The 26,505-nt window shown below is 36.1% G+C and overlaps 3 protein-coding genes and 2 pseudogenes across 6 annotated transcripts; 3 read left to right on the top strand and 2 right to left on the bottom strand.

Moving 5' to 3' along the window:
* Positions 1-1,449: 1,449 nt before the first annotated feature.
* On the top strand, positions 1,450-4,998 carry LOC127901361 (vacuolar protein 8-like). 2 transcript variants are annotated; one of them, XM_052438505.1, is made up of 2 exons: positions 1,450-2,048; positions 3,125-4,998. In XM_052438505.1, exon 2 carries the CDS (start codon positions 3,134-3,136, stop codon positions 4,814-4,816), a length of 1,683 nt encoding a protein of 560 aa, XP_052294465.1. In that variant the 5' UTR covers positions 1,450-2,048; positions 3,125-3,133; the 3' UTR covers positions 4,817-4,998. The 2 variants fall into 2 exon arrangements, with proteins under 2 accessions (XP_052294465.1, XP_052294466.1); XM_052438506.1 differs by having other exon boundaries at positions 2,212-4,998.
* A 1,363-nt stretch (positions 4,999-6,361) lies between these two features.
* Positions 6,362-9,805, top strand: LOC127898623 (peroxisomal membrane protein 11D). 2 transcript variants are annotated; one of them, XM_052437297.1, is made up of 8 exons: positions 6,362-6,557; positions 7,632-7,831; positions 8,091-8,165; positions 8,265-8,339; positions 8,430-8,510; positions 8,629-8,703; positions 8,822-8,995; positions 9,576-9,805. In XM_052437297.1, the coding sequence occupies exons 2-8, from the start codon at positions 7,640-7,642 to the stop codon at positions 9,609-9,611; spliced, it is 708 nt and encodes a 235-aa protein (XP_052293257.1). In that variant the 5' UTR covers positions 6,362-6,557; positions 7,632-7,639; the 3' UTR covers positions 9,612-9,805. The 2 variants fall into 2 exon arrangements, with proteins under 2 accessions (XP_052293257.1, XP_052293258.1); XM_052437298.1 differs by lacking the exon at positions 6,362-6,557 and adding an exon at positions 6,564-6,721.
* A 189-nt stretch (positions 9,806-9,994) lies between these two features.
* Positions 9,995-13,580, bottom strand: LOC102625865 (F-box protein At4g00755). 2 transcript variants are annotated; one of them, XM_006490951.4, is made up of 6 exons: positions 13,366-13,580; positions 12,762-12,901; positions 12,117-12,533; positions 11,835-11,995; positions 10,985-11,103; positions 9,995-10,490 (listed from the first exon to the last, which is right to left on the bottom strand). In XM_006490951.4, the coding sequence occupies exons 2-6, from the start codon at positions 12,886-12,888 to the stop codon at positions 10,232-10,234; spliced, it is 1,083 nt and encodes a 360-aa protein (XP_006491014.1). In that variant the 5' UTR covers positions 12,889-12,901; positions 13,366-13,580; the 3' UTR covers positions 9,995-10,231. The 2 variants fall into 2 exon arrangements, with proteins under 2 accessions (XP_006491014.1, XP_024948270.1); XM_025092502.2 differs by lacking the exon at positions 13,366-13,580 and adding an exon at positions 13,199-13,341.
* Positions 13,581-16,168: 2,588 nt separating this feature from the next.
* Positions 16,169-18,336, bottom strand: LOC127901219 (F-box protein PP2-A13-like; annotated as a pseudogene).
* Positions 18,337-22,036: 3,700 nt separating this feature from the next.
* On the top strand, positions 22,037-26,201 carry LOC127900927 (probable methyltransferase PMT15; annotated as a pseudogene).
* The last annotated feature ends 304 nt before the right edge of the window (positions 26,202-26,505 follow it).

Below are 26,505 nucleotides of genomic sequence, written 5' to 3'. Positions count from 1 at the left end.
GCAACATGCCATTTTCACATTTTCACTTCAAAAGCATAAACAACATCAACATCTTATCGAAGTTTCTGCCCTTCTTGTAACTTGAAGCTACGCGTCTCACATTGTTTATTCAAAATCTTGCTTTGGTATTTTCTTATGTTTCTCTTCTTACATACTTAAAGCATTTTGGTCTTGGAATGATGTGTCGAGTCCCATGTGAACATTATAAAAAAAGGCATCCCCATTTCAAATAATTGATCAAACGAGTCCTAACAACATATATAAATTAAAGATAATGACACCCTCTGTATGAAATTATAGAATAGTCAAATTTTGAAATATTAAGGGTCCAAAACAATCATAATCTTTAAAATTGCGTGTTTACAATTTATACATTCATGATGAGATAGACATAATCATAACTTTGTATGATTTGATAATTCGAACATATTATTACTTGTGTAATTCAAAATTTTAAATTTGATTTCTTTTTTGAAATATAAAATTCAAGTATTGATTAGATGGATCGGTTATCTATTAATAAATGATAAAATCATTAATAAAATAATGTGGGGGTATAAATATGATTGTATTAGAAAAATAATAATATTAAATAACAAGGCCCTGACCCCTGAGGCTTAGGTTTAGTAAAAAATCCAGCCCAGCCCCCCAACCCTTTGAGAGCTTGGAGAAGGGCTTAAAAAAAAAAAACTTAAGCCAAGCCCAACCATCTAATTTTTAAATATAAATTTATAAATTAAAATCTAAAAGTGTAATTATTACTTGAATACTTAATTTGTAAATTAATAATGTTATAAAATTTTATAATCATGATGTTAAACTCTCTCTTAAGCATTAAATAATTAAGAGAATACTTGAATTAGATGATCTAATATTAAAAAATTAAATCTCTAAATTTTTATTTACTTTATTTATTTTAAATTATTATTTCTTCTAATTCATTATAAATTATAATAACTAATTGATTATTAAACCATTATAATTTATAAATTTACAACAACTTAAAAAATTAATTTTAAATTTTAAAAACCCAGGCCCGCAACGGGCCCGACCCTCATTTTTTCTAAGAAAGGCTCGGAAAAGCCTACCCCCGCCCATTAATTCACATTCCCTACCTGGGCCTAGCTGTCCCCATTCTATATTTTGGTGGCAGTCTTGAAATTTTACACCCATTTTGAGTCCATGTTTGTAAATTCGCTCTGCAGTCACACAGGTCTCAAGAAGTTATCTTTCACGCATGTGCAGTCTAAACCAACCATGAACGCTTTTTAAACTTTGAAGCTGACCCTATATCGCTCGTGGCATACACCGCCACGTCACCCAACGTAAAAATTCTGAAAAGCACATTCAAATTTCATCCAATCTCAACGGTCATATCCTCTGTCCAAACATAAATCAGAGCCGTAAGATTTTTTGATGATGCTGGACAGTTAAGCATCTCTGTCTCAAACACAAGCTCTTTCTCTCTCCATAACGCTCTCTTTCTCGCTCTAAAACTACTACTACTTGCCTATAATATAAAATTAAAATAATTAATGCGTTTTCTGAATTTTTATTTTAGTGAGAGAATCTAAAGGGACAAAAGACCTGACACGGCTTCTATATGAACAGAAAAGGAGAGAGGGACTTGAAGTAAAATTTGATTTTTGAATTGGATCGTGATTGTTGTATTATTTGTTCTGTCTTGTTCCGTTAAAAATGAAAAATACTTTAATGGGTTTTGGGTTTTCAATCTAGAGCTTCTTTCATTTTCTTAGTTGAAGTTTCTTGCGTTTTGTTCCGTGATTTCGAGCATTAAGTGTCTGTTTCTTCAGTAAGAAACAAACAATTTCTGTACATGTCTGGTTCTCAGGAATGCTCTAGCTGTAGTTGATTGCTAAATATGGAAGCATTGTTGGGTCTCAGTTCAGAGAGAACGTGATGAATAGATTTGAAGATAAAGCCATTCTGGGTTGCCAATTCCTGGAATTTTGAAGATTAAGCTTTATTGGGTTGCTTTCTGGAGAAAAAAGAAGATCAAGATTTCAGTTTCTGAGTCTCAATTAAAGGTTGGTTCTTGACGCTTTTTTCGTTTGCTTTCTTTGATTCTTGCTTTTCCTCTTTTTCTTCTGCAAATGGCTTCTCTTTGTTTTGTTCTTATCTGGGTTCTTCACAATTGATCAAATCTGTTTGCTATCATTTTTCTTAATCTGTTTCTTTGTGCTTACTCAGAAACTAGAGAGAGAGAGAGAGACCCATTTTCTGGTGTCTGTATACATAAGCACGCCAAATTTGAAAATTTTCTCCAGTTCATTGCGTACTTGTTTTGATTTTTAGTGGAGTTGGGTCCATTGAGGAGAATTTAAATACACTCTACATATGTACAACTGTAGATAGAGACTCCTCCTATCTTCTCTTCAAAGGGAAGTCTCTCTCTTTCTCAGTCAAACCAGCTAGGGGGTGAAAATGGCAATACGTATTCCTACTTTTCCTGTCTCTCCTGTGATTCTTGACCGTTGGATGTAGATCGGAATCAGCATCAAATCTTCTTGGTGAAAAGTAAAGTTGTGGGTTTCATTGTCTCTCACCAATTTGCCCCTCACAGTAACGATGGAACTCTCTTTTTTTGCTTGATATGTAAAAGGGTGTTTTGGTATTTCAAACAAGTTACTCACCGACGACGGCTTCTTAATTAGACGGCACTCAAGGCCGTTAAAAGTAACTTCTTACATCGTCATTTAACGATATTTTAGAAACTTTTGTGTCTCCATGAGTACGTGTTATAAAAAAAAAATCAATTATGGTTGGCATTTAATGATATCACTTGACTAAACAGTGGAAATTACTCGTGGGGGCATCTTTAGGTACTTTGATTGTGTTGGTCGGGTCTTGTTTTCAGCAAACAAGCTTTTTGTGATCATACAAGATTCTCGAGAGGCTTGATGTTGGTCTAATTTGTCTTATTTTATTTGCAATAATAATAGTTTATAATATTACACGCCTTATAATTGCAACTGCTCCACTGCCTTCAAATTTTCTATCCAGAGATCCTTTTTTTCCTCATCTGGGACATTGTATTAAGGTTTGGTTGTCTATCGAATTCAGTTAAAACAACTCTGCAGCTGATTTGTTTGATCCAATCCAGATTATAATCATGGTGGAAGATGGTGGTAACGGGGCATTGGCCAATATTCAATCGGCTGATGAGTGGCTGTTACATGCACAAGAGCTTGTTCCAGTGGCTGTTGAGAAGGCAAGACAGATTAAGGGGTTTCCTGGTAGATGGAAGATGATAATCTCCAAATTGGAGCAGATCCCGTCGCATTTATCCGACTTGTCAAGCCATCCTTGCTTTTCCAAAAATGCATTGTGTAGGGAGCAATTGCAGGCAGTGTCAAAGACATTGAAGGAAGCAATTGAATTGGCAGAGTTATGTGTGAAGGAGAAGTATGAAGGGAAGCTTAGGATGCAGAGCGATCTCGATGCCTTATCAGGGAAATTGGATTTGAATTTGCACGACTGTGGACTTCTAATCAAGACAGGAGTGCTTGGGGAGGCTACGTTGCCTTTGTCTGTGGCTGGTTCTTCAACAGATGCCGAAGCTACAACACATGGCAATACAAGGGAATTACTTGCACGGCTTCAGATCGGGCACTTGGAGGCAAAGCACAAAGCTCTTGACAGCCTTGTTGAGGCCATGAAAGAGGATGAAAAGAATGTTTTGGCTGTTATGGGGCGGAGCAATATTGCTGCTCTGGTCCAATTGTTAACAGCAACTTCTCCTCGTATACGGGAAAAGACTGTTACTGTGATATGCTCACTTGCTGAATCAGGTAGTTGTGAGAATTGGCTTGTTTCAGAAGGTGTTTTGCCTCCTCTCATTAGGCTTGTTGAGTCTGGTAGCACTGTGGGTAAAGAGAAGGCTACAATTTCGCTCCAAAGATTGTCAATGTCGGCAGAAATGGCCCGGGCAATTGTGGGACATGGTGGGGTTCGACCTCTTATTGAGATCTGTCAAACTGGTGACTCTGTTTCGCAGGCAGCAGCTGCCTGTACGTTGAAGAATATATCAGCTGTTCCTGAGGTTCGCCAAATGCTTGCTGAAGAAGGGATTGTCTCGGTTATGATCAAACTCCTAGATTGTGGAATTTTATTGGGATCCAAGGAATATGCTGCAGAGTGCTTGCAGAATCTCACTGCCAGCAATGAGAATCTAAGAAGGTCTGTGGTTTCAGAAGGTGGAATACGAAGCTTATTGGCATACCTTGATGGTCCTTTGCCCCAGGAGTCTGCAGTTGGGGCATTGAGGAATTTGGTTGGTTCAGTTTCTGAGGAGGTTTTGATTTCTCTTGGTTTCTTCCCTCGTTTGGTGCATGTGCTTAAGGCAGGATCATTGGGTGCACAACAAGCTGCTGCATCGGCTCTCTGTAGGGTTTGCACCTCAGCAGAGATGAAAAAATTGGTGGGTGAAGCTGGGTGTACACCTCTGCTCATCAAGTTGCTTGAAGCTAAACCAAATAGTGTTAGAGAAGTTGCAGCCCAAGCAATTTCAAGCTTGGTGACACTTCCGCAGAACTGCAGAGAAGTCAAAAGGGATGATAAAAGTGTGCCAAATTTGGTCCAATTGCTCGACCCAAGTCCACAAAACACTGCAAAGAAATATGCAGTGGCCTGCCTGGCATCTCTTTCTCCAAGTAAGAAATGTAAGAAGCTGATGATTTCTTATGGTGCAATCGGATATCTTAAAAAGCTTTCTGAGATGGACATTCCAGGTGCAAGGAAGCTCCTCGAGCGATTGGAAAGAGGAAGGTTGAGAAGTTTTTTCAGCAGAAAATAGAAAATGACAAGAAAATCACCCTTTGTGTAACAAGGCCTCTTCTATAGCTTCTGTTGTATGGTTGATGTTTCATGATCTGTATGAAACAAAAGTAGTCAATGATATTCATAATGTTTCAACCATGCAACCGACGTCATTATTATTAATGTTTATAAATGTATAATGTTTTTTTTTCCCCCCAATTTCTTCAGTTCTCAACGATATCGCCATTTACCACAACTTGCCTTTGCACTTGAACGTGTTGCAATCATGATCTGTTATGATGAAGATTTTATCCCTTGTCATTCTTTATTCTTTTCTACTGTTGTTTCCTATGCATAGATCATAATAATGGTTAAAATTGCTTTCTTTACATATTTATTTTATTATTACTCTTTGTATCTATTAGGCTTTATTTATTTGAATGTGCCATCTCTGGTCAACAGCTTTCAGTCGCTGAGAGCCTGAGAGCAATTGTTTACTCCGTTGTACTGTTGTGTATCATTTAGCCTTATAATTACTTGTACAATTCTCCGCCATTGTCCTGGATTCCATATCCTAGCTCGCTCGGTGGGGGATAAGATCATAAATGATTTCTCTTTGAACGCTTTTCAACCTAAAACTTGCTGGGACTGACATGATGCTCGTGCACTTTTAGTTGGTCTTTACTGCTCAATGGTTGAAATTTGGGTTAAAAGAAAAATATATTTTTGACAGCTGCAGAAAAGGTGATACTTATCAGAGAGTTTAAGAGAATAAAGCCGTTACGAGAACTGTTGTGATTTATTTTTATTTTTTTAAAACTTTTGGGTATTTCAGTTAGGCCTGCTCCGCAAAATGATATGGAAAGTCAACACGACATCACTTAAGATAGATAGAGTTTGTTGTCATACTTGTACAGCACCAGGACCTAACCCCACTAGTTTTGTTGTGTTTTCACTTCAAAGCATCCATCCGCATCTCCTGAATTAGCTAAAGAGTAAACAACTGATTCTGCACTGCATTATCAACAGTTTGAAGCCTAGTGTTTAGTGGGCTTTTAGGATGGCAAAAGAATGGGCTTTTTTGTTTTGGGGCAACCGATTCCATTTTCTGATTTCTGCGCTTCCAGATAAGTGACAGCGCAGCAGTGACTCGCTGAACAGAGCCGTCCATATTTCTCATTCTTCGGATTGGTGTGAACCGAACGGAGCACAAATTTAGAAAACTTGTGGGGCACATGTATTTTATCACCCATGTAATAAATAAACAATGTTATAATTATATATTTATTTTAAATTTTTTTATATAAATAGTGGTTATATTAAATTTAATTATATTTATACACTGTACATACATTGATTACTTGTTTACGGTTTCCTCCTTTATCTTTATTATTGTATAATGAAAACGAAAATGAATCGTGATCGTAATTCGTAAATCATTTCGCCCTAACAAAAAAAAAATCAACGGTCGGATCATGAGTTGTGGTAGTGGGACCTTATGCAAAAACTCTCGGAGGAATTACGGTTACACAATTAACGGCCAATGATTTTGTTTTATTACATTGGAAAATAGAGGACCAAACAAGCCCTTATCACAGTCTATCATTTGCGGAGATAGAGAAGCAATCCGGTCATCCGAAGCAAAACGACGCTATAGCTGACGGTAGCTTAACTAAAGGGCAGCCTCTGCAACTTTTCTCAGATAAAATTAAGGGAAATAAGAAAAAAAAAGGCAAAATTTGAGCTTTTCGAGGCCAAATCGTTGCGCACTTTTTTCGGTACCATACTCTTCTCTATCAATCCATCATATACATAATAAGAGTATCTTAGTAAGATTTGGGTAAAAAAAAAAAGAAAAAAAATTTTGTGTTCGCCTATAATAAACAAACCCCAGTTCTTTTTTATTTTTCTCTTCTTTTGGACCTTTTGATCTGTACTTTAGGTATGTAAAATCGATTTTTGTTTATGTTTATGTTTATGTGAAAGCTTACTGCAATAAGCTGCTTTTTGTTTGATTATTGAGTTATGGGTTTTGATTTTTATTTGGGAATCATGATTAATTAATGTGATTTTAGATATTGGGTTTTAGATTTTGTGATTTTATTCATTTGTTGATGAATTATTCGCTCATCTTGTTTTACTCCGTTGGGTTGCTTGGAAATTTATTGTGGTTAGCAGTTGAACTGAGGGTTGAGATAAAAAAAGTCTTGGAAGGAAGATTGTTTTTTTTTTCTTTTTCTCTTGCTCTCTGTTTGTTTACGGCCCACCATTTTTTTTTTTTTTCATTTAGTTTCTGAGTTTTTCTTGGAGAAATACAGTATCATAATCTGCCGGTTTAGAAGAGATTATCTGACGCAGAAGCTATTCTGGGATGTTTATGTACTTTGCTGTAGATTGTCTCATGCAGTTATAGGGCGGCTAGCGGTTCATGGTGATGATTCTTGGATAGAAATTTGAAGTTGTAACAAGATTTAGTGCTGCAACTTTTGGTTAATCATACTTCCTAAAGTTATCTTGACATGTATTCTTGTTAATGAGCTGTTCAAATTCTTTTTGCCAATTGTAATTGTGTAATTTTTATCCTCTAATTGAATGGTCTCCACCTTATAGTTTTCTAATTCGTTGAGAATGGACGGATCTTTCAAATGGCACTTTCCCTTGGACAATGGATAATATGCTTTTTATAGTTAAGCTCTTGCTTGACTTGATTTAACTTCTGTTGGTTTTGATTGACATATTTTGCTTCTGTTTTATATTTGTGATGTGGTATTTTGAACATTGTATGCCTGATGTTATTTTGTTAATCTGAGTTATACATGAATCATAACGAACCGCAAATACCTTGATTACAGGATAAAAAATGAGTACACTGGATGCAACCAGAGCAGAACTTGCACTTGTGGTTTTGTATTTGAATAAGGCTGAAGCCAGGGACAAGATATGCAGAGCTATACAATATGGTTCAAAATTCTTGAGTGATGGACAGCCTGGTACTGCCCAAAATGTTGACAAGTCAACCAGCTTAGCCCGGAAAGTTTTCCGTCTTTTTAAGGTTACGCTTTATAGTATTCTTTTTGAAGTAACCGTAGCATAGGTTTTTGGTTTCTTTGGTAGCTTTGTATGACATGTCATTTATTAACTGATAATGTTTTATTCTGCCTGCTGTAAGCAAGAGCTTAAGAAAGAAGCAGATTTGTGAACTTATTTTCTCTCTGAGGTTTAGTTGAAACGTTTGTTGAAATCTGATATTGAACTTATATTTCTATGTGTCTCATGCTGACATGATTTGGTTGTAACTCTGGTTTTTGCAGTTTGTCAATGATTTGCACGCTCTTATCAGCCCAGTTCCCCAAGGAACTCCGCTACCACTTGTTTTGCTGGGAAAGGTATAAATAGTTTGTGAAATGGCTTCTCTATTGTCTTTTTTTTTCCCCTCTCCCTTTTCCTTCCATGGCTTTGACTTCTTAATTGTTTGCATGTTTCAGTCCAAGAATGCATTATTGTCAACTTTCTTATTTCTTGATCAAGTCGTTTGGCTTGGCAGATCAGGCATCTACAAGGTAAAGACAGTTCTGTACGTTCATTTTAGGTTTGTAAGTTTTTTTTTACCCTTCCCAAAAAGATCAACTACGATGGTACTTTTGCAACAGAACAAAGAGCGTGCAGAATTGCTTGGTCGGATATCTCTTTTTTGTTGGATGGGTTCCTCAGTTTGTAGCACATTAGTTGAGGTGTGTTGCTTTTAGTTTTCTATTAACCACTGGCTTCTATATTTTGGAATTCTAAATTTGGAATAGTTTCTTGTTATGATGGTTTTGTCTAATCCAATTTATCCCTTCCATGTGTCAGCTTGGAGAGCTTGGGAGGCTTTCTACATCAATGAAAAAGTTAGAGAAGGAGCTTAAGGACAGTGATAAGCATAAAGTATACCAACCTAACGTTTCCGCAATAAGTTAACAATGAAACGTTTGCACCTACTGAATTCCTAGCTAACTGTTGTCTTTCTCCATCCCTTTTTCTTTTTCCTTGGGATTTATTGCAGAATGAACAATACCAAGCTAAACTTAAAAAATCAAATGAGAGGTCTCTAGCACTTGTCAAATCAGCCATGGACATTGTGGTGGCGGTTGGGCTGCTTCAATTGGCCCCCAAGAAAGTTACTCCTCGTGTAACAGGAGCATTTGGATTTGTTACCTCTCTCATCTCTTGTTATCAGGTATCAAATTCTACAGCTAATTTTCGGTTGATATCTTCATTACTGTGTTAGTTGTATATCGGAGCCTTTGGATTTGCTACCCATCTCTTGATATCAGGTTTCAAATTCTACAGTTAATTTTCGGTTGGTATCTTCATTAGTGCGTTAGTTATATATTGGCTCGTGAACGATGAAATATACGAACATAGGACGGTAATGTGTGAGTTTGAAAATACCCAAACAAAAGAAAACACTATATTTGACAATGGTCTGATTTGAACGAAGGATGAAGAAGAAGCATCAGGCATCTTTAGTCATCATGAATATGAAGATTTTTGTTACTTGGGAAATTATCTTGATGTGACTTGTCCATAGATGTATTTTGACAACTTTTTTAAAGAATTTTTTATTAGTATATTGACAAGTAGTGATAAAATAAAAATTGGCTTTGACTTTCATAAACAGTAAATTAAAATTTAAATAATCCTAGCATTGCACGGCAGCACGGGACCTGATTAAGCCTTTGGGTCAATATAATTCTCGGAAACTGCAACTAGCCACTGCTCATTTTCTGATTAGATTTTTGCTCTTTGTGATGCAGCTACTTCCAGCTCCAGTAAAAGCCAAGGCACCATGAATGGAAAAGGCGGCTTTGCTGCACAAGCTTCAGTGACATTAAAATAATTATTCGTAGTGGTTACATAAGTCAGATGTTGGTGTATGCTTTTGCTCAATTCGCCACCTTATAAGGTGACATTAAAATATTCCACTTGTTGTCAAGATCACTCTGCTCTTTTAAAGTAGTAATAATACCCCTGGCTTGTCTTTTCATTTATGATTCATATAAAAATTTAAATGTCAGTTAGCATCCATATCAGAGAAAACCACATTGCATTGTCAACCAGCATTAAACAATCAGGCACTAAACAGAATCGTCATTAAGCTCATTTTGCCATTCTCGGTTTTGACATCTGGAGATGAACCTCTAGAGTGAGATTATGTTTCTATTGAGCACAGGGAAACTATAACTTCAAACTTCCATTATTCCCCAGAGTGGAGGGAAAGAACGAGCAACTTGGTGCCGAACAAAGGCTACACGGTGAACTGCAAGGAGAATGCAGAATAAGTACATACATTTCTGCCTGAGCACTACAATAAAAAGGCCTTAGACGATGCCACTCCAAATGGAATTATTACTTAGTGCAAAAGCAGGGATCAAAGTGAAAAAGGAGATACAATTTAGATTTATGTGACACACTAGAGAACGAACTCATCATCTGATTCATCATCTTCTTCACCCCACTCATATTCCACAACATCTACAGCATTGCCCCGCAAGATGTTTATAATCTGCCCCACACGCCTCCGTAAATACGCACTCTGGATTAAGGATGGATCATCAAGTGTGGGTTGAGCATAACTCAGAACCTTCAATGCAAATTTCCCAGAGGGTTCAGGGCTTTCAATACCGAATGCAGGTGATAATGATCGTCCCATGATCTGAACATGAGACACACTGTGATATGCCAATAAAGTACCAAAATTAGGCCAGTATACGATGGAAATACATATTCTCCTCATACACAGCTAGTAGCCAAAATGATCATAACAGTTTCTAACCAAAGATAAGCACATGAATGTCTCATCTTTTTAAAAAAAAAAATGAAAAGACATGAATATCTATTTTGTTCAGAATAAAAGTAAAATTTTCAAAAGATTCTCTCTAATCAATAAAATGGTGCCAAAATGAATCATCAAAGCCCTCAAAACAGTGTATCAACTAAAACTCATAATCCAACAGCCATCAGTTTGGCCAATGCTAATGTAAAGATATTGTTGGATAAGCTTGGAACTCAAAGCTGGTCTGTGACATAAACATTATGGCTAAAAATTATGGCTAAAATAACAAAGTATTCAATTAAGGTACTAGCACATTGATCCTGAAAAAGTTCACAACAATTTACCATGAATACCAAAAAAGAACAATTGAAAAGAGAGGAAGGGGCAAACCATATATAGAATAAGCCATCCATATCTTGTCTCTGAACCCTACCCAGAAGTTCAATCAGCAAAAACCCACCAATGCACAAAACAGGTTCTGGAAGCTTGAACGTCTGGAGGCGATTCTCCTGTTGGTGAATTCATTAGGATGATTAGAATGTGGATGGGAAATATAGAAGAAACAAAGTGTCACTCAGAGAGTCACATAGCAGCTCAAAACAAACAATTTACAATGATGAAGACCAAATGATAAAAATACTGCCATTGACTCGTAAGAATATCCTAAACTTTTCAATCAAGAGATTGAGTTTAGGCCTGAAAGTGCATTTCGGTTGCATTCAGCCAGCTTCTAGGACCTTTTGCGGCAAGCCATGGTCCTCAAAAGTAAGTTCAAATTGAAACAAAATATAATGAGCAGTTTATTCTCCCATTTACAAAATTAGTTCTTGGTGATAAAAGGCATTTTAGGCACTGATAAATGCAATGGTCAAGGACTGCCCATCTTTTAATCCATATTTGGCTACTTGAAAGGTATCAGCCACTCTTTACATCAAATCTCTGTGCATGGAATTGACTTACTGCGGGAATGTGCCATAATGCACCCCCAGCAATTACAGAATTGTCAGGCTCCTTTTGTGCACACAATCTGAACTCATTATCTCAATCTAAAGTGAGATTATGCAAAAGGTGATTATGTCAAATGATAATATTTTGGTGCAAGAGAAGATCTATTGAAGGTTTATTCTCTAGATGCTATTACAGTCTTTACAAACTCATATTTACTTCAGCTTCTTTTCAGTTGATTGCAACAATATAGGTAATAGCACAGTTAGAAATACAGCTTAGAAATACAGCTTACCTGGGCCATTGGGAACTCTTGTGAAGTGTACGTCCAGATGAATTTATTTTCATAGTCCTTATATGACTCACCTAAGGGAACATCCACAGGAGACTTTGGATGACCCATTCGGAAGCGCACAGCTTTGGCTGAATATATAGGTAGACCCCATTGAAAATAAGCTGTACAAAAAATACATAAACTTATCATCAGTGACAAGAATTAAATTTGGTATGTCCTTTAAAAAAAAAGAATGAAATTTGGAATGAAGAACTCGAGTATCAATTTTCTAAAACGATCAACCTTCGAAAGGTTGTATGCTGACTTCAGTAATAACACACAGATCACCCATCAACTTATATAACAGCATTTCAGGCTCGGCGGGATTGCTGTTTCCTTTACTTGACCAGTACGAAGCTCTCTGCGCAACTACATCTCTAGGTTCCAGAGTATTGTCGATGCTCTCCTCTGGATAATTATCAGTGCTGGAAGCACAGATTGGCTCTGAAATCAAATCTCTAATAGGAAATGTTGTACAACCTCGTGCTAAAAAGGCATAAGCTCTGTGCTCCCTCTCCAAATTTTGCCACTCCATAAAATTACTAGATCCCACCTCTGCAGGGTCTTTTGTACCATATCTTTGTTCCACTACATGAACAACTTTCGATAACTGAGGAAACATTCTTAGGCACAGCTGCCGACAGAGACCGTTTGCAATGACTGCAAAACATAGAAAATTATGTATCTCTCAGCGACAAGACTGCAATCTTAAAACACATAAAGAACCTTAAACCTTTTAGGACAAGACCATAGATTTTCTGCTACGTCTACATTTGAAAAATTCCATCAAGTAGAGACAAAACAAGTAATTCACCCCTCAGCATTACAACCATGAAGTTGGTACAAAAACAGAAGAAAGCATAGACATTACTGAATACTTTCGCTTACCATACTGTCGCCAACAACGTGAGACACAGGTAACACGGAGAAGATCAGATAGATCATCCAAACAAGTGAGGATCTGAATAGACATGTCGGGATCAAGCCAGTTCACAAAATCAATTCGATTCTCCATTTGAACTGACCAACTGAAATAATGCAACACAGTAAATAAGAACTTGCACGGATAAGCAAAATAAAACTTGGAGAAATCCAAACGGTGCCTAAAAGCCCCATAGAAAAGAAAACACACGCACAGGCACAAATTCCTTAAAACCCCTTTAATACATTCAAGGAGTGAAGATAGATGGTAAAGAGAGCAAGGTTCAAATGAAAAATCTGAAAGCTCCTATAATTATTGAACCAAAAATGAAAGAAATTAGGGATTTTTAATTCTACAAAAACTTGCATACATTATTAACATGGTTTCAGATTCAATAACATACACTCGCATAAACGGCCAGAAAGTAGTCACAAAAATTATGATTTTCCATTAAAATTCAAAGGTATATACTACTAAAAATTAAAAGCTCGAAATTGACGAAGAAAATTAAACCGAAAAGCATAACAAAAAAGAAAAAAGCTTTTCAGGGGATGGGAATCACAGACTCACGGTTGAGAGAAAAGATTAAATTTTTGCCCTTTATTGAGGAATCAAAAGAAAAATCCCCAAAAGTGCGAAACCCTAGAGCGAGAAAGCGTAATAATTTTGGGGAGAGAGAGAATTGTTGTTGGTGGTGGTGAGTAACTGATTATTGCCACAGAGCGAGGTGGCATGTGACTGGGAGTCACACATAGGCATGGCTAAGCTTGGTGAAAGCTAATTTCGAAAATTAATTTAATTCATTAGATATATTTTAAATCTTATCTGACTGCCATTGTTGTTTTGATGGATTTCATTCCCCTTTTTAATTTACTTGGGACCCGGTCGATAAATTATTAAGGAATAAATTAGGTTTATTTTGTTAAATATTTAAAATCTTGAAAATTTTACTTATTTTTCTAAATTTATTATGTTTCGATATTTAAATATTTACATTGAAATTAAAACAATAAATTTTTGTGATTCTTTTTATTTAAATGAGAAATAAATAACTTATCCCCAAAAAATCTATTAAACATATTATGTATAAATTTATAAAAAGTAATCTTTTATTTTTTCTGATAAAATTTTTTATTTATAAAAATAAATAAAATATCACTTATAATATTAAAAATAAATATTTATTCAGATATTTATATATTTTTTTCAATCAAATTCAATTTTTAAATTTAAGGCAAAAACACAAACTTCTATTTTAATTTTCCTTACTTTGTCCTGGGCACCCTCGACCATCACCTGGGTATCAATCAAGTACCCTCCGGTCATTTTCTTTGGGCCCATTTTGTTTCTCAAATCCAAAATCAAAATTTCAAAATTAATTTTTCCATTTGAATTTTTTCAATTATATTAGAAAATTTTGGTGATATTTCATAAGTCATACTATTAACTTATCTATAATCCTCTGTTTGAACACCAACACAGTTTTACATTGATGATTTACGGGTATGATTTTGATTCAATTTCGTTTGTTTCTTTGGATGAGAAATAATTTAGAAGTTTGAATTGATCCTTCCACATGGAGCACGGTTCTAGAACCTTTCTAGAAAATACAAATTTAAACATTTTTCTTTTATTGTAATATTCGTTTTTATTTGTAAATCGAATTTTTAAATACATTCATGGCAGTTAAATCTCCTCCTTAACAAGGTGAGCACGGTTCATGACTCAAAATATATATTGTATATTATATATAAGAGGTTTTACCAAGTTATATTGAGTAGGGCCTAAATAAGAGAAAATTCCTATTATTATATTATTAATTTAATATTTGTTTGCATTTAAATTTAGCGGAGAGTTGATTTTTATTATTTTTAAAGATATAATTAATAATTATTAAATAAAAAATTTAATTATATCTTAACTTTATATTATTTTAAGTATATATGTTTGGCAGAGAAGATTACGAAGACTAAACGCCTAAACGGGGGATAAGAACGAAACGTAAGATGCAAATCCAAAAAAAAAATTAGCTGGCTTATACGCAGCCCACCACCTTCGGACTTGGGTCCCAACAGAGAAAACCCGAATCACATGTATGGAATGGAACATGGCCTCACATCTCAAGGCGATTATAATTTTGGGTGAATCCATTTACACTTTAAATTTTACTTTTGACATGGGAAAAGGACTGGTAGCTTTCAATTTTTGGGGAGAAGGGACATTAAATTTTTTTAATATTTAAAAAAAGATATTTAAATTCCTTTGTAAATAATTATTCCGTTTATTTTAACAAAAAAAGAGATAATATTGTATATATTTACAATAAAATACATGAAAAATGACGGTTAACTTTTAACGTTTGGAAAAAGAAATATAAAACTCTCTAATTTTCAAAAAAGACATATGACTCCCCTTTCTATTAATAAATTTTGTTTATCTTAATTAAGAAAAAGGTATTATTATTACTACTATTATTATTGTTATTTATTGTGTCATTATTATTATATTAATAATATTGTTATTAAATTTATTATTTTAATTATTTTTAACATTATTATTATTGTCGTTATTATTGTTGGTGTTACAACAAATTAATTTAAATTCAAATCAAGACAAAATTATGTTTTAAAGAAGGATAATAATTCAATTTTCACTTGAATTTTTATTGATTGTTGAATTAATAATTAAGATTTTTTTTTAATTTTTTTTTCTTACCTAATAACTTTGATTCAGCAAAAACTGTCTTTCAAATCCTCACATTTTAAAAAGATAAAGAAAGAAAGTTAACAAGACTAATAAATTGTGTAGGCATCACCCATATAAAGAACAACAAAGCAAAAGTTGTGATTGTGATTAAAACTTCCTTTCAATAGTCACTTAAACTAAATCAAAATGTATTTATGACTTTGGTAAACAAAAATGATTCTAGAATGATGAAACTTTATGGGTTTAACAGGAAAATAATTACTTATTAATGGGATAGTTTTGATGAAAGACTGTTTGACATTTGTAATAGTATGATGGGTAAAATTTATTTTTTAAATTAAACGAATAAATTTTAGAATGCAAATAGTCCTCACCATTATCATTTAAATTGGCTGTCCTTTACCTCGCAAATCAAAACTGGTACCTACTAAAAATTGGGTGAAGATTCTTGACTACCATCACAAAAATTTAAGGATTGAATGCCAGAAACATGTAACTATGAAGTTATATGGACGTCTAAAATAATGATCTCCATTGTTCGTTTTCTGAAGAGGGGTCTTGGTATAATTTTCCTGTTTTACTTGAGCTTGGGATAACTAGGATTAGCCAGAGAGTAAACAGATAGCCGAAATGTAAAACAATTTGCATATTCTGAGAACACACCTAGTTAACTATCAAGAAGCAATTTCATTTACACCAGGAGAAAAACAAATCACCAGAGCAGAAAGCAGGATTTACAAGACTTTCAAAAACACGTATATTTCTACAACCATAACACTAACTCCCTAACAAACCAAACCTTAACATCGTTTACAGGAATGACCTAACAAACTCTTTTCAAACTACTGGGACATATCAAAACACTGTCCACACAAAGACCTCCTTTTGTGTGAGTGCAATCGATTTGAGTCAATGAAATTTAATCTTTGTCGATTCACTAGGATCCTCAACAACAAAATCTGCCACACGGTAATGAACCCAGTGACCAGGATTCTCTAGAAAAACATGTGAGATACGGCGAGCTGTCCATCAGATGTTGTTAGTAGGAAACGAACAGGTTTTATGTCCCAGCCATGGACATGCTCAAACTTGCAAAACCCGACGACCAAGCCTCTTTGAAGGCTTCCCAAGCTGTAGTCTGAAGAAGAGGCTATAGGTCCCAACAGGAAATTGAAACTCAAACTCTCCGTCTACCTCAAACCACCAGATTTGTTGAAGATACGCCACTGATTGGAACCTAACATGCAAGAAAGGGACAGGTCCCAAACAAATTGCTTCATTCATCAGGCAGTGGGAGAAAAGGAGACCACTATAAAGCATAAACAACGCAATAAATCTATGTTTCGTTTGGACAAAATATTTGAATGAATGTGAATAAATCAAAGTTCCTAGAAATAAGAAAAATGTTGTAAACTTAGCAGGTGGCCAACGGTATCATTGTAATCTAATTACTAGCAGTGAGTAAACGCACTCAAAATATGAATGTGTTAACTCAGCTTAAAAGCATCAATCAGATTGAATGTTGCTGAAAAACCATTTTCTGAGCACGCCATAACTGAAAGATATAGCAGAAAAAGAATCAACTCCGCAAATATTATGAAAGGCCAAATGGAGTCTGTACACTGCACACGAAATTGAGACACAATCTGATAGTAGAGGAAACGTAGAGCGACAAAATGCTAAATTCCAATGGATAATTCAGTGTCAATACATTGCAAAATGACCACGAATGATATTAAAAGCACCAGCGAAGCAATTGCCCACTACTAATTTCAAACAGCTCCGGGGGCAACACAGTGCAGAATTACATAGCTATTATAACAATCTCACCTAGATTCCTCAGTTGAAATGTGAGTCCAGTATCTCCGATCATCAATCCCGGTAATGGCTAAAGCCTTGGAAGAAATAGACACACAGAGGCCCACCAGTATTTTTATCCAGCCACATCTCCTGTACATAACCAAAATCACTTGAATCCCCCTATACACAGTAAACATCTGCACCAATTCAAAGGTTCTTTGCAAAAAGATAACATACACTTGCTAGAGCTTGTGAATGAGAAATATAAAATTTTCCAAATTTCGGAGAAAACTTGTCATGATCTGACCAGATGTATTATTATCAAAAACAGCAACCAAGTTTGAAGATTATCGAGGATCAAACGATTATGGTTTGACGGATGCATCAAAACATTTCTGTACGGAAACCCAATCACAGATTTTTTATAATGTCGAAAAACAAAGAAAATAAATTGGAAATAAACAAACCTTATTGCCATCCCATCAAAGGGACTGGGATTACAAAGCCTGGCATAAAGATGTTTCTTACTCAAAATAATCAACCATATTTTGTTTTACTACTGCTACCCAAAACTTTGTCAACAATGAACTGATAATTGGAAGGCAATTTGGATTCCCATATAAAATCAGCTGAAGAAGCTCCCCGAAAAGCCCGATTCAAGCGAGCCAGTTTGCAGATCTCGGGTGGGTCCAAATGCATCAAAACCAATGCCACGCAGCTCTCTGGCATGTCGCTCAATCTCGGCCTCAATGAAGACAATTCATCTCCATTGCTGTCCGCTATAATACCAGACACATTAGCTCCCATTAAAGCTCTCAACCCAGACAGATCCCAAAATCTGATTTTCAATCAATGGGTTTGTTGTTGCGTCTTCTTACTCATTAATCGACCCAACTTGGATTGAATAAGCAGACACGTAGACTCGGACAACTTTAAGTCAGAGAAAAGAGATTTAAGTCCGACGGGACATTACGACTACATTAGTGGAGGTGTCTGCCGATCAGGATCAGGTGTGACGCTGGAACTATAATCTTATCCTTTACAACAACAGCAATATTAAGGAAAAAAAAAAAAACACCTTCTTGTCCTAGGTTTAGGAGAACGTGGATGCACGCGCTACGTGGTTTGCTTCTGTTTCTTCGAACGCGCCATAAGTGAGAAACTTATGATTGAATTAAATTGAATGATGGATTAAGTAAACGGATAATGTCGCAATCCCCGTACGCCGTAGATCGGTTAGTTAGTCAACTGTCTCTGTGTGTAATCCAGGTATTTGCCCTCCTCATCCGATCTGTCTCTTATATATTTCATTACGACTTCTATTTCATATATAATAATCATAATACAATTAACCGAAAGAGTAAGACAGCGTCACAAAAGCTGGGTGTCCAAATTCCATTGAATTCCGTGCCGTCATGTCATGTATGATGATTTATGTATTCTGAACCCAAACTGATTTGTGCATTACATAATACAATACGTTTCACGTTTGTCTCGTCTGATGTGATCAATTATTCAAAACCATTGACAATTTTACTAAGAAACTAAAAGAGAATATTGTAGGATAGGCCATTCTTAAACGATATATATGCCCACTTGGTAGTGGTGATGGTCATGTTCATCGACAAAATAATTGATGTCCCTTCCAAATAAATAATAGTTGATTAAGCTCTTGTCAGTCCCAGTCCAAAGTTTGATTTGCTTGCGCTTTTGCTTTCGCCGAAACGAAAGTGTGGTGTCGTTTTTCCTCAATTTTCCAACCACCACGTGTCCCAACCTAACCCAACTTTGCGTTTGAACCAAATCGCACAATAAACAAGTAGATGCAACCCAAACTGAGTTGCCTTTTTCAATTGATTAATGACTGAAAATGCAAGAGAAATCCGATTCTGATGGATCCAGTATTTCAGTTGATTGATGATTCTGCGGCCCAGTCCCCAGTAAGGACAAGTTTTGGTGGACCCCCGAGCTCCGCGTGTTAGAAACAAACAAAACATAAAATAAATAAAATGTTCTCCACGTGGCGCTGAGTTAGCAGAATCTCCTCTCTCCTCTTTCTTTAAGCTCATCATGTAAGAAACCGCTGCGTTTTTACCTCTCGCTTTGCCTTAGTATGAAATTACCAAGAAGGATAAATAGCCAAATAGGTCAATTTATTGTAATAAAAGAAATACCAATAACATGAACAAATTAGAAGCACACTATTTTTTTTTTTTTTCATTCTTCAGTAGATACGAGGCTTCTATAGACGTTTAAACAAGCTTAACTGTGATTTAAGGGTTTATTGGGCATGACGCGAGGTATATTAAGAGATATGGATTGTTTTTAAGAAAAAAATTAATGGCGTTCATTGAGAAATGTGCCGGTGAGATGAATGAAGGGGACCAATTATCATAACTCGCATTTTTATTCAAATAATTCTGTATCAGCCGTTAGGGCAAACTAGGCATTCTCGTAATCAGCACTCGTGTGCTGGCGTAGATACTGAATTAACCTCGATATTTTCAAAGTACACACCAACATTTGTTTCAAAGGAGTCAATCCAACAAACGTTTCTATGGGCTTGCTGGGCTTCGAAACAAAAAAAAAAAAAGTACAATAAAAATAAATTCACTTCATTGCATTTTGAATGCCCTACGACGGCCGAATAAGTAAATATTTTGCAGGAAAAAAAGATTAACTATGGGCGCGTGTTTCTGTATCTCTGGGTATATCTCTGTTCTCACCATCAATCGCAATCATATATCCGACAGAAATTAGTCTTACAGCAAGCTAAATGTTACATAAAATGTTTTATTAGTGTTATAAAAATAAAAATGAAGAAACGTTTGTGTCCAACTTGGCTGTATATATATATATATATATATAGGTGCATGTGATACGATCAGAGTTATGGTTGAAAGAACCTATATATATATATAAAATCAAATCATGTTCCAAAATTTTCCAAATTGGAGCATTTCCTTGCTTGATATGTTAATGCATGGGTAAAGTCAAAATTTCACAAATTTTATGGTTGATAAAAAGCGGATAGGTTTAAGGCCCCGTTTCCACAAAGATGGGTCCACATGCATATATATAGCTGTTCAATGAAATTGAAATTCCAAACTACTCAATTGCTTCACCAAACACAAATTAATGAAAAACTATAGTTAAAGAAAGGTATACTATATATATATATAGCTTAGGAAAGCACATTTTCCCCCCCCCAAAAAAAAAAAGTCACATGAGTTTCTAAAGATCTTTGCTTGATTCATTACTTGTTGTAGTAGAGGAGTTCCATTCAAGCCCCTTACCAATCACCATTAGCCGCCGTGCATGCGCATAATAATTAGAGAAAGATAGGAGTGGGTGCGTACAATGCATCTCGCACATGCGGACGCGCAAGCTGTCATTGAGTTAGAGAAAGAGCCGTTAGTACTGAGGAAAATTGAATATCATACATGCAAATTCATCTACTTAAAGACGTTTAAACGTAGTTAGTGCCACCATGAATGAGATGGATTCATTAGCGCATATGTATATATAATATATGTAACGTGTACAGCATGTTATACACTAAATAGTTTAATGCTTAAACTCAATTGCAATTGCATTTGCATGTGCCTCTCTTATTATTTTAATCTGGCGAGCGCTTACTTCTCCAATAAAAATAAACATTAAAGATTAAAAGTCAAACTTCACCGGTTCCCACCTATAATACGAGACCCAGGCAAAGCAAGTAGCAACTACGCCTTAGGACGTAGATGAAGAGCAACTAAAACCCATATGCAAGAAAAGTTCGATTCTGGTTGTCAACGAAAATAATCGAAAACGAATTACAGACAGTTGAGTTCTGATCACAGTTTGAGTTGTTATCTTGAATTTTGATCCAACAGCTGCGGATATGCTTCTCTCGGACATGACTGGACCTTCCTATTGCTGACGGGACATTACTTACTCACACGCGCTCTATCAAGAGAGTGTAAGACACTCTCCTCGAGGAGTTTCTTTTTCTTTCTTTCAAGTAAATAGTTTCGAGGTTCATCAGAATTTACGGCAATTTAAAATTCTAATTTCGGAGATATTGAAACCGTTTCAGAATATATTAAATGATTCAATTAGGTCCAGAAAAAAAAAAAAAAAAAAAAAAAACTTACCTACTCTACTTGTGAAAGTGAAACCAAAGATAGCGAGTGCTATTAGTAATGCCATATTGAACTCAAAAGTTCATAGTATAAAGATCTTTATTAAGGACATTTTTTAATTTTATAGAAAACACACCATGTGATTCTATAAAGTGCCCCACGTCTTTTGATTTGTATAAGCATACAGCAGATGATGCGCATTGTGATGTGCCATGCATGGATGTCATGTCCAATATCTTCCCACGTCCCCTCTTTCCCTTACTACTGGTCAAATGAAACAATGTCCAATAATATATGTTTTGTTTATTTATTTTGAACGTAACGTTCTATCCACGAAAATTAAATAAATAAATTCAATTCGCATTTTATTAGAATTAGTATTTCGAATACCATAACCAGAGAACATCTTAGATTGATATTCCTTAATTGCAGCAAAATTACAATTTTGTTAAATACACAAAACAAAGAATGGCGAGTGGAGACGAAGAACAGAGAATCTGCCTCTTTATTCACTTGCCTTATTAATAATATGCCCGCGCGCGCGCCCACGTTCCATAATGCAAACACGCTCTCTCGTTGGGCCAGTTTCATCTTCACCAGCGCGTCACCCTCACTCGATATCACCAGTCCGCGTACCAAACAAAACCTTGAGGAGTTCACCGTCACCCTTACGTTAACCCGTCTTCCTTGACTACAGAGACTCTCGCATAAAAGCAATACGGAGACTCTCATTTTCATTCATAATTCATCGGTCTCTCTTAAATTTTTTTTTTTATTTTTTTTTATTTTTATTTTGGTTTCAATTTCAATGGCTAATACGGCTGGTTCAACGAGACTATCTTACATAACATTCAAAACAAAGCATGCAAATCTTTATTCAATAACCCTCGTTACAATTCTCTGCACAATCTTTTACCTCGCGGGCATGTGGCAGCACTCGCCGGGGGCCATCCGCGCTGCCACGTCACCTTCTTCTATACTCACTTCTGTCCCANGNAGCAGCACATCGGCCAAGGCCTCAACAAACCTNAACCTCGACTTCTCAGCCCACCANCAGGCTCCTGACCCCCCTCCCACTTTGGCGGCGTGTCACCTACATCCCTCCCTGCGACCTCCAAATACGTCGAGAACGTCCCCTGCGAGGACACTCACCGGTCATTGAAATTCGACAGGACAGGTTTGATATACAGGGAGAGGCACGCCCTGAGAAAACCGAGTTGCTCAAGTGTCGCGTGCCGGCGCCGCACGGGTTACACGGTGCCGTTTAGGTGGCCGGAGAGCAGGCAGTTTGCGTGGTACGCTAATGTGCCGCATAAGGAGTTACAGTAGAGGAAGAAGAACCAGAATTGGGTCCGGTTCCAGGGTGACCGTTCAGTTTTCCCAGGTGGCGGCACGAAGTTCCCACGCGGGCGCTGACGCGTACATTGACGATATTGGCAAGTTGATTAATCTCAAGATGGCTCTATAAGGACCGCCATTGATACTGGTTGTGGGGTACGTACTACAAATTTAGCAACAAATATAGTGACCAATTTCTCATATTTTAATCAAACTTGTTTTCTCTTACATTTAATTTGTTTTACTTTGAGCGTCGACCGTCCGGTTCGTTTGCGTGAACCGGAATCATTGGGTCTGTATCTATTTGACTTGGTTTATAAACTTAAACTGAATGTGTGCACTGGCTGTGGCTGAGTGGGCCGGCCGGCGGAGCAGGATGGGGTTTTAGATTATTTTTCTTTTTTAAAAAAAAATTATAATTGAAAAAGAATGGCGTGGGGTCAATAATATCCTTGTAAAATAATGAAAATTAGGTTGAATGGGAAAAATATATTTTACGATTAAATGATTCCTTTTTTATAGGGAGGTTATGGATGGGATAGTCATTATTGAAGATTTGAATGGAAATAGAATAGTGATACATATTTACTTGGTTATTTTCTTACCATTTACGGGTATTTATTTACTCCTTCTACTGTAATTATTTCCGCGTTATTTAGAGTAGTCCAGCTCACATGTTGCAGTGCACCAAACCTAATCTGAAATCACAGCTAAGAAGCGCAGATCTTATGATAAGTTGTAGGCGTTGCCCCCATCCTAATTCATCTTTACTTTTTTAGTTTTAGCAAAATTTAATAAATTCTTGGCCTCTCAAGTAAAGTGGTTCACCAAGAAATGATATAATATCTATCTATCTTCCAACCGCAGAAAAGGTGTTTGGTCACCATAATTATCTAAAATGTCTAGGGCAACGCACTTTGTAATTGATATCTACTTAAGGAAACTTGGGATTGCAGTTAAAGAATGCTGTTAAAATGCTAACGTAGACATAGACAATGCTGATAAACAAAACTTCATTATTACTTAATTAACATTTTCTGTAACTACTTTAAACTTTTTAAGATTAATGCCTTCATAATTACCCCTATGGATTGTTATTTTTGATATTTTCTTATGGCTCATTAATTCAGTGCAATTTTTAAAAATAAAAATAAAATAAGAGAGCATTCTTCAGTGACATGCTTTATACTAAGCATATAGACGTATGGAGAAAAGAGAGACAATAGTTTTTATATTAAGCAGATACTTTATGTTCACTGGATATGATGTTAAAAATTTTCAGGTTGCTAGCTGGGGAGCTTACCTTATGTCAAGAAATATTCTGGCAGTATCATTTGCACCAAGAGACACTCATGAAGCTCAGGTACAATTTGCTTTAGAGCGAGGAGTTCCAGCATTGATTGGAGTCATGGCTTCGATCAGGCTTCCTTATCCTTCAAGGAGCTTTTGACATGGCACATTGGCTCTCGTTGTCTCATTCCTTGGGCCAATATGGTAGTCTAATTAACTAACTGGTCCATTGCTATTTCAATGTTTCTTTCACTTTTAAAGTGTTCGTAAAATTTAAGTTATGGTTTAATTTCATCTGAGCAGATGGTCTATATTTAATTGAAGTTGATCGAGTTTTACGCCCTGGTGGGTATGGATTCTGTCTGGGCCACCAGTGAAACTGGGAGAGCCACTGGAAAGGCTGGAATAGAACAACTGAAGACTTAAAATCAGAACAAAATGGGATAGAGACCATAGCAAGGAGCCTAATGCTGGAAAAAGTAATTCAAAAGAAAGATCTCGCTATTTGGCAGAAACCCACTAATCATGTACATTGTATAGCTAACCGAAGAGTCTTCAAAAAGCCTCGCTTTGCAAGGCACAAGATCCTGACATGGCGTGGTAATTTTTTTTTTCTTCCAATTTTAATTATTTTTTCTTGTGTGAGAAAATCCTATCCTTGTGATGGAGTTTCGAATAATTTTCGATCTCCTTTATTATAAAACTTTTTGTGAAGGATTAATTTACACTGGGATGTTGAATTAGATGACAAAAGCAAAGCAAAATTGTCCCTAATTGCCAAGGGAAAGCTTTAGAAATGATTCTAAAACCAAATGGATTATAAAGCAACCAGATGGCAGATGCTTTGTCGAAGTATCTGGTTTTTATTTTGGCTTTAATTGATTTTATTATTTTTTGGATGTAGGTATACTAAGATGGAGACTTGCTTGACCCCACTGCCTGAGGTGGCCATATAAAGGAAATCGCCGGGGGGCAATTGACCAAGTGGCCAGAGAGTTGAATGCAATCCCTCCCAGGGTTAATAGGGGGAGCAGTGGATGGAGTTACAGCAGAGATGTTTAGAGAAGACACAGCCCTATGGAAGAAAAGAGTGACATATTACAAATCCGTGGACTATCAACTAGCACAACCTGGGAGATACCGCAACTTGCTTGATATGAATGCTTATTTGGGAGGCTTTGCAGCAGCTCTCGTTGATGATCCATTGTGGGGTCAGGAACACTGTCCCAGTTGAAGCAAAATCAACACCCTTGGAGTTATCTACGAACGTGGTTTGATTGAACCTATCAGAATTGGTATGTCTTTATCTCTCCACTTCGTTCATATCCCTTGATCAGCACTCCCCGGCCGATAACGAACCCACTACTACCGTTTGTCTTGTTTGGTTTTTTTCTTCAGAACCTCCAAACCAGGCCTGTTTTGGCTAAATCTCCATCTTAGCTGTAACTCTTTCGCATAATTCCATAATCTTTATTGATCGATTAATCTATTTTTTTCCTCCTTACTACATCACGCAAACCGCCTTAAACCTAACATTTCATTAATGGAGGTTGTTGCTAAATATTTTCTCCTTGTAGGTGCGAGGCCATGTCTACTTATCCGAGAACTTATGCTCTCATCCATGCTGATTCAATTTTCAGTCTTTATAAGGACAGGTAATTCTATTAGCATGTGGCTCATGTGTCATGTTTAGTCCGGGTACGCATATAATGAATAAAATATGATAAACTGATTGCGATCGAATTGAATTCATATCACAGATGTGAAATGGAAGATGTCTTGTTAGAAATGGATAGGATCTTGCGGCCAGAAGGTAGTGTAATTATCCGGACGATGTAGATATATTGGTGAAGATTAAGAGTATCACAGATGGCATGGAATGGGAAGGAAGAATTGCAGACCATGAAAATGGACCCCGTCAGAGAGAGAAGATTCGTTTTGCAAATAAAAAATATTGGACCGCACCAGCCCCCCGATCAAAATCAAGGAACAACATACAGCTCGATAAAAATGCATCTCTTCCAAAATTTATTTTATTTATTTATTTTTCAAGATTTTTGTATTTACATCCATCAAGGCATTTGTTTCCCTCCTAAAATATCTTCAGGAACAAGCAAATCATAATGATTTTTGTTTCTATTTCCAGTCATTTTTTGATGTTGTGCAATGATCCATCAACATCCTTTTTATCAACATAACCCCTTTTCTTGGTATCTTTTAGTAATTTGTGCTTATTCTTTATGAACCAATGCAATACCTACGATTGATATAGAAAAAAAATAAAATGACGGGGGTTCGATAATAAGCATACCCCCTTTCGTCAATTCTTATAAGAGCGAAATTCTTCTTAGTGATTAAATAGGCGGACTAATTCTCCCCCCCCTTGACCTTGAATAGAGGCTATAGCAACGTCGCTAGGATTTATTAGTCGAACCAGGTGACAATATAC

The sequence above is a fragment of the Citrus sinensis genome, chromosome 3 (genome assembly GCF_022201045.2).
Source record: "Citrus sinensis cultivar Valencia sweet orange chromosome 3, DVS_A1.0, whole genome shotgun sequence".
Classification (NCBI taxonomy): domain Eukaryota; kingdom Viridiplantae; phylum Streptophyta; class Magnoliopsida; order Sapindales; family Rutaceae; genus Citrus; species Citrus sinensis.
Note: the sequence above shows the minus strand (reverse complement) of the source record. Positions and strands in the feature narration are given on the sequence as shown.

Coding starts and splice junctions, on each gene's coding strand:
- LOC102625865 (XM_025092502.2), bottom strand. Junction 12,534..12,761: donor ACGTTGTTGGCGACAGTATG/GTAAGCGAAAGT, acceptor TATGTTTTGCAG/TCATTGCAAACGGTCTCTGT. Junction 11,104..11,834: donor AAGAGTTCCCAATGGCCCAG/GTAAGCTGTATT, acceptor ATTCACCAACAG/GAGAATCGCCTCCAGACGTT.
- LOC127901361 (XM_052438505.1), top strand. CDS start 3,134: ATGGTGGAAGATGGTGGTAACGGGGCATTGGCCAATATTCAATCGGCT.
- LOC127898623 (XM_052437297.1), top strand. CDS start 7,640: ATGAGTACACTGGATGCAACCAGAGCAGAACTTGCACTTGTGGTTTTG. Junction 8,166..8,264: donor CACTTGTTTTGCTGGGAAAG/GTATAAATAGTT, acceptor TGCATGTTTCAG/TCCAAGAATGCATTATTGTC. Junction 8,704..8,821: donor AGGACAGTGATAAGCATAAA/GTATACCAACCT, acceptor GATTTATTGCAG/AATGAACAATACCAAGCTAA.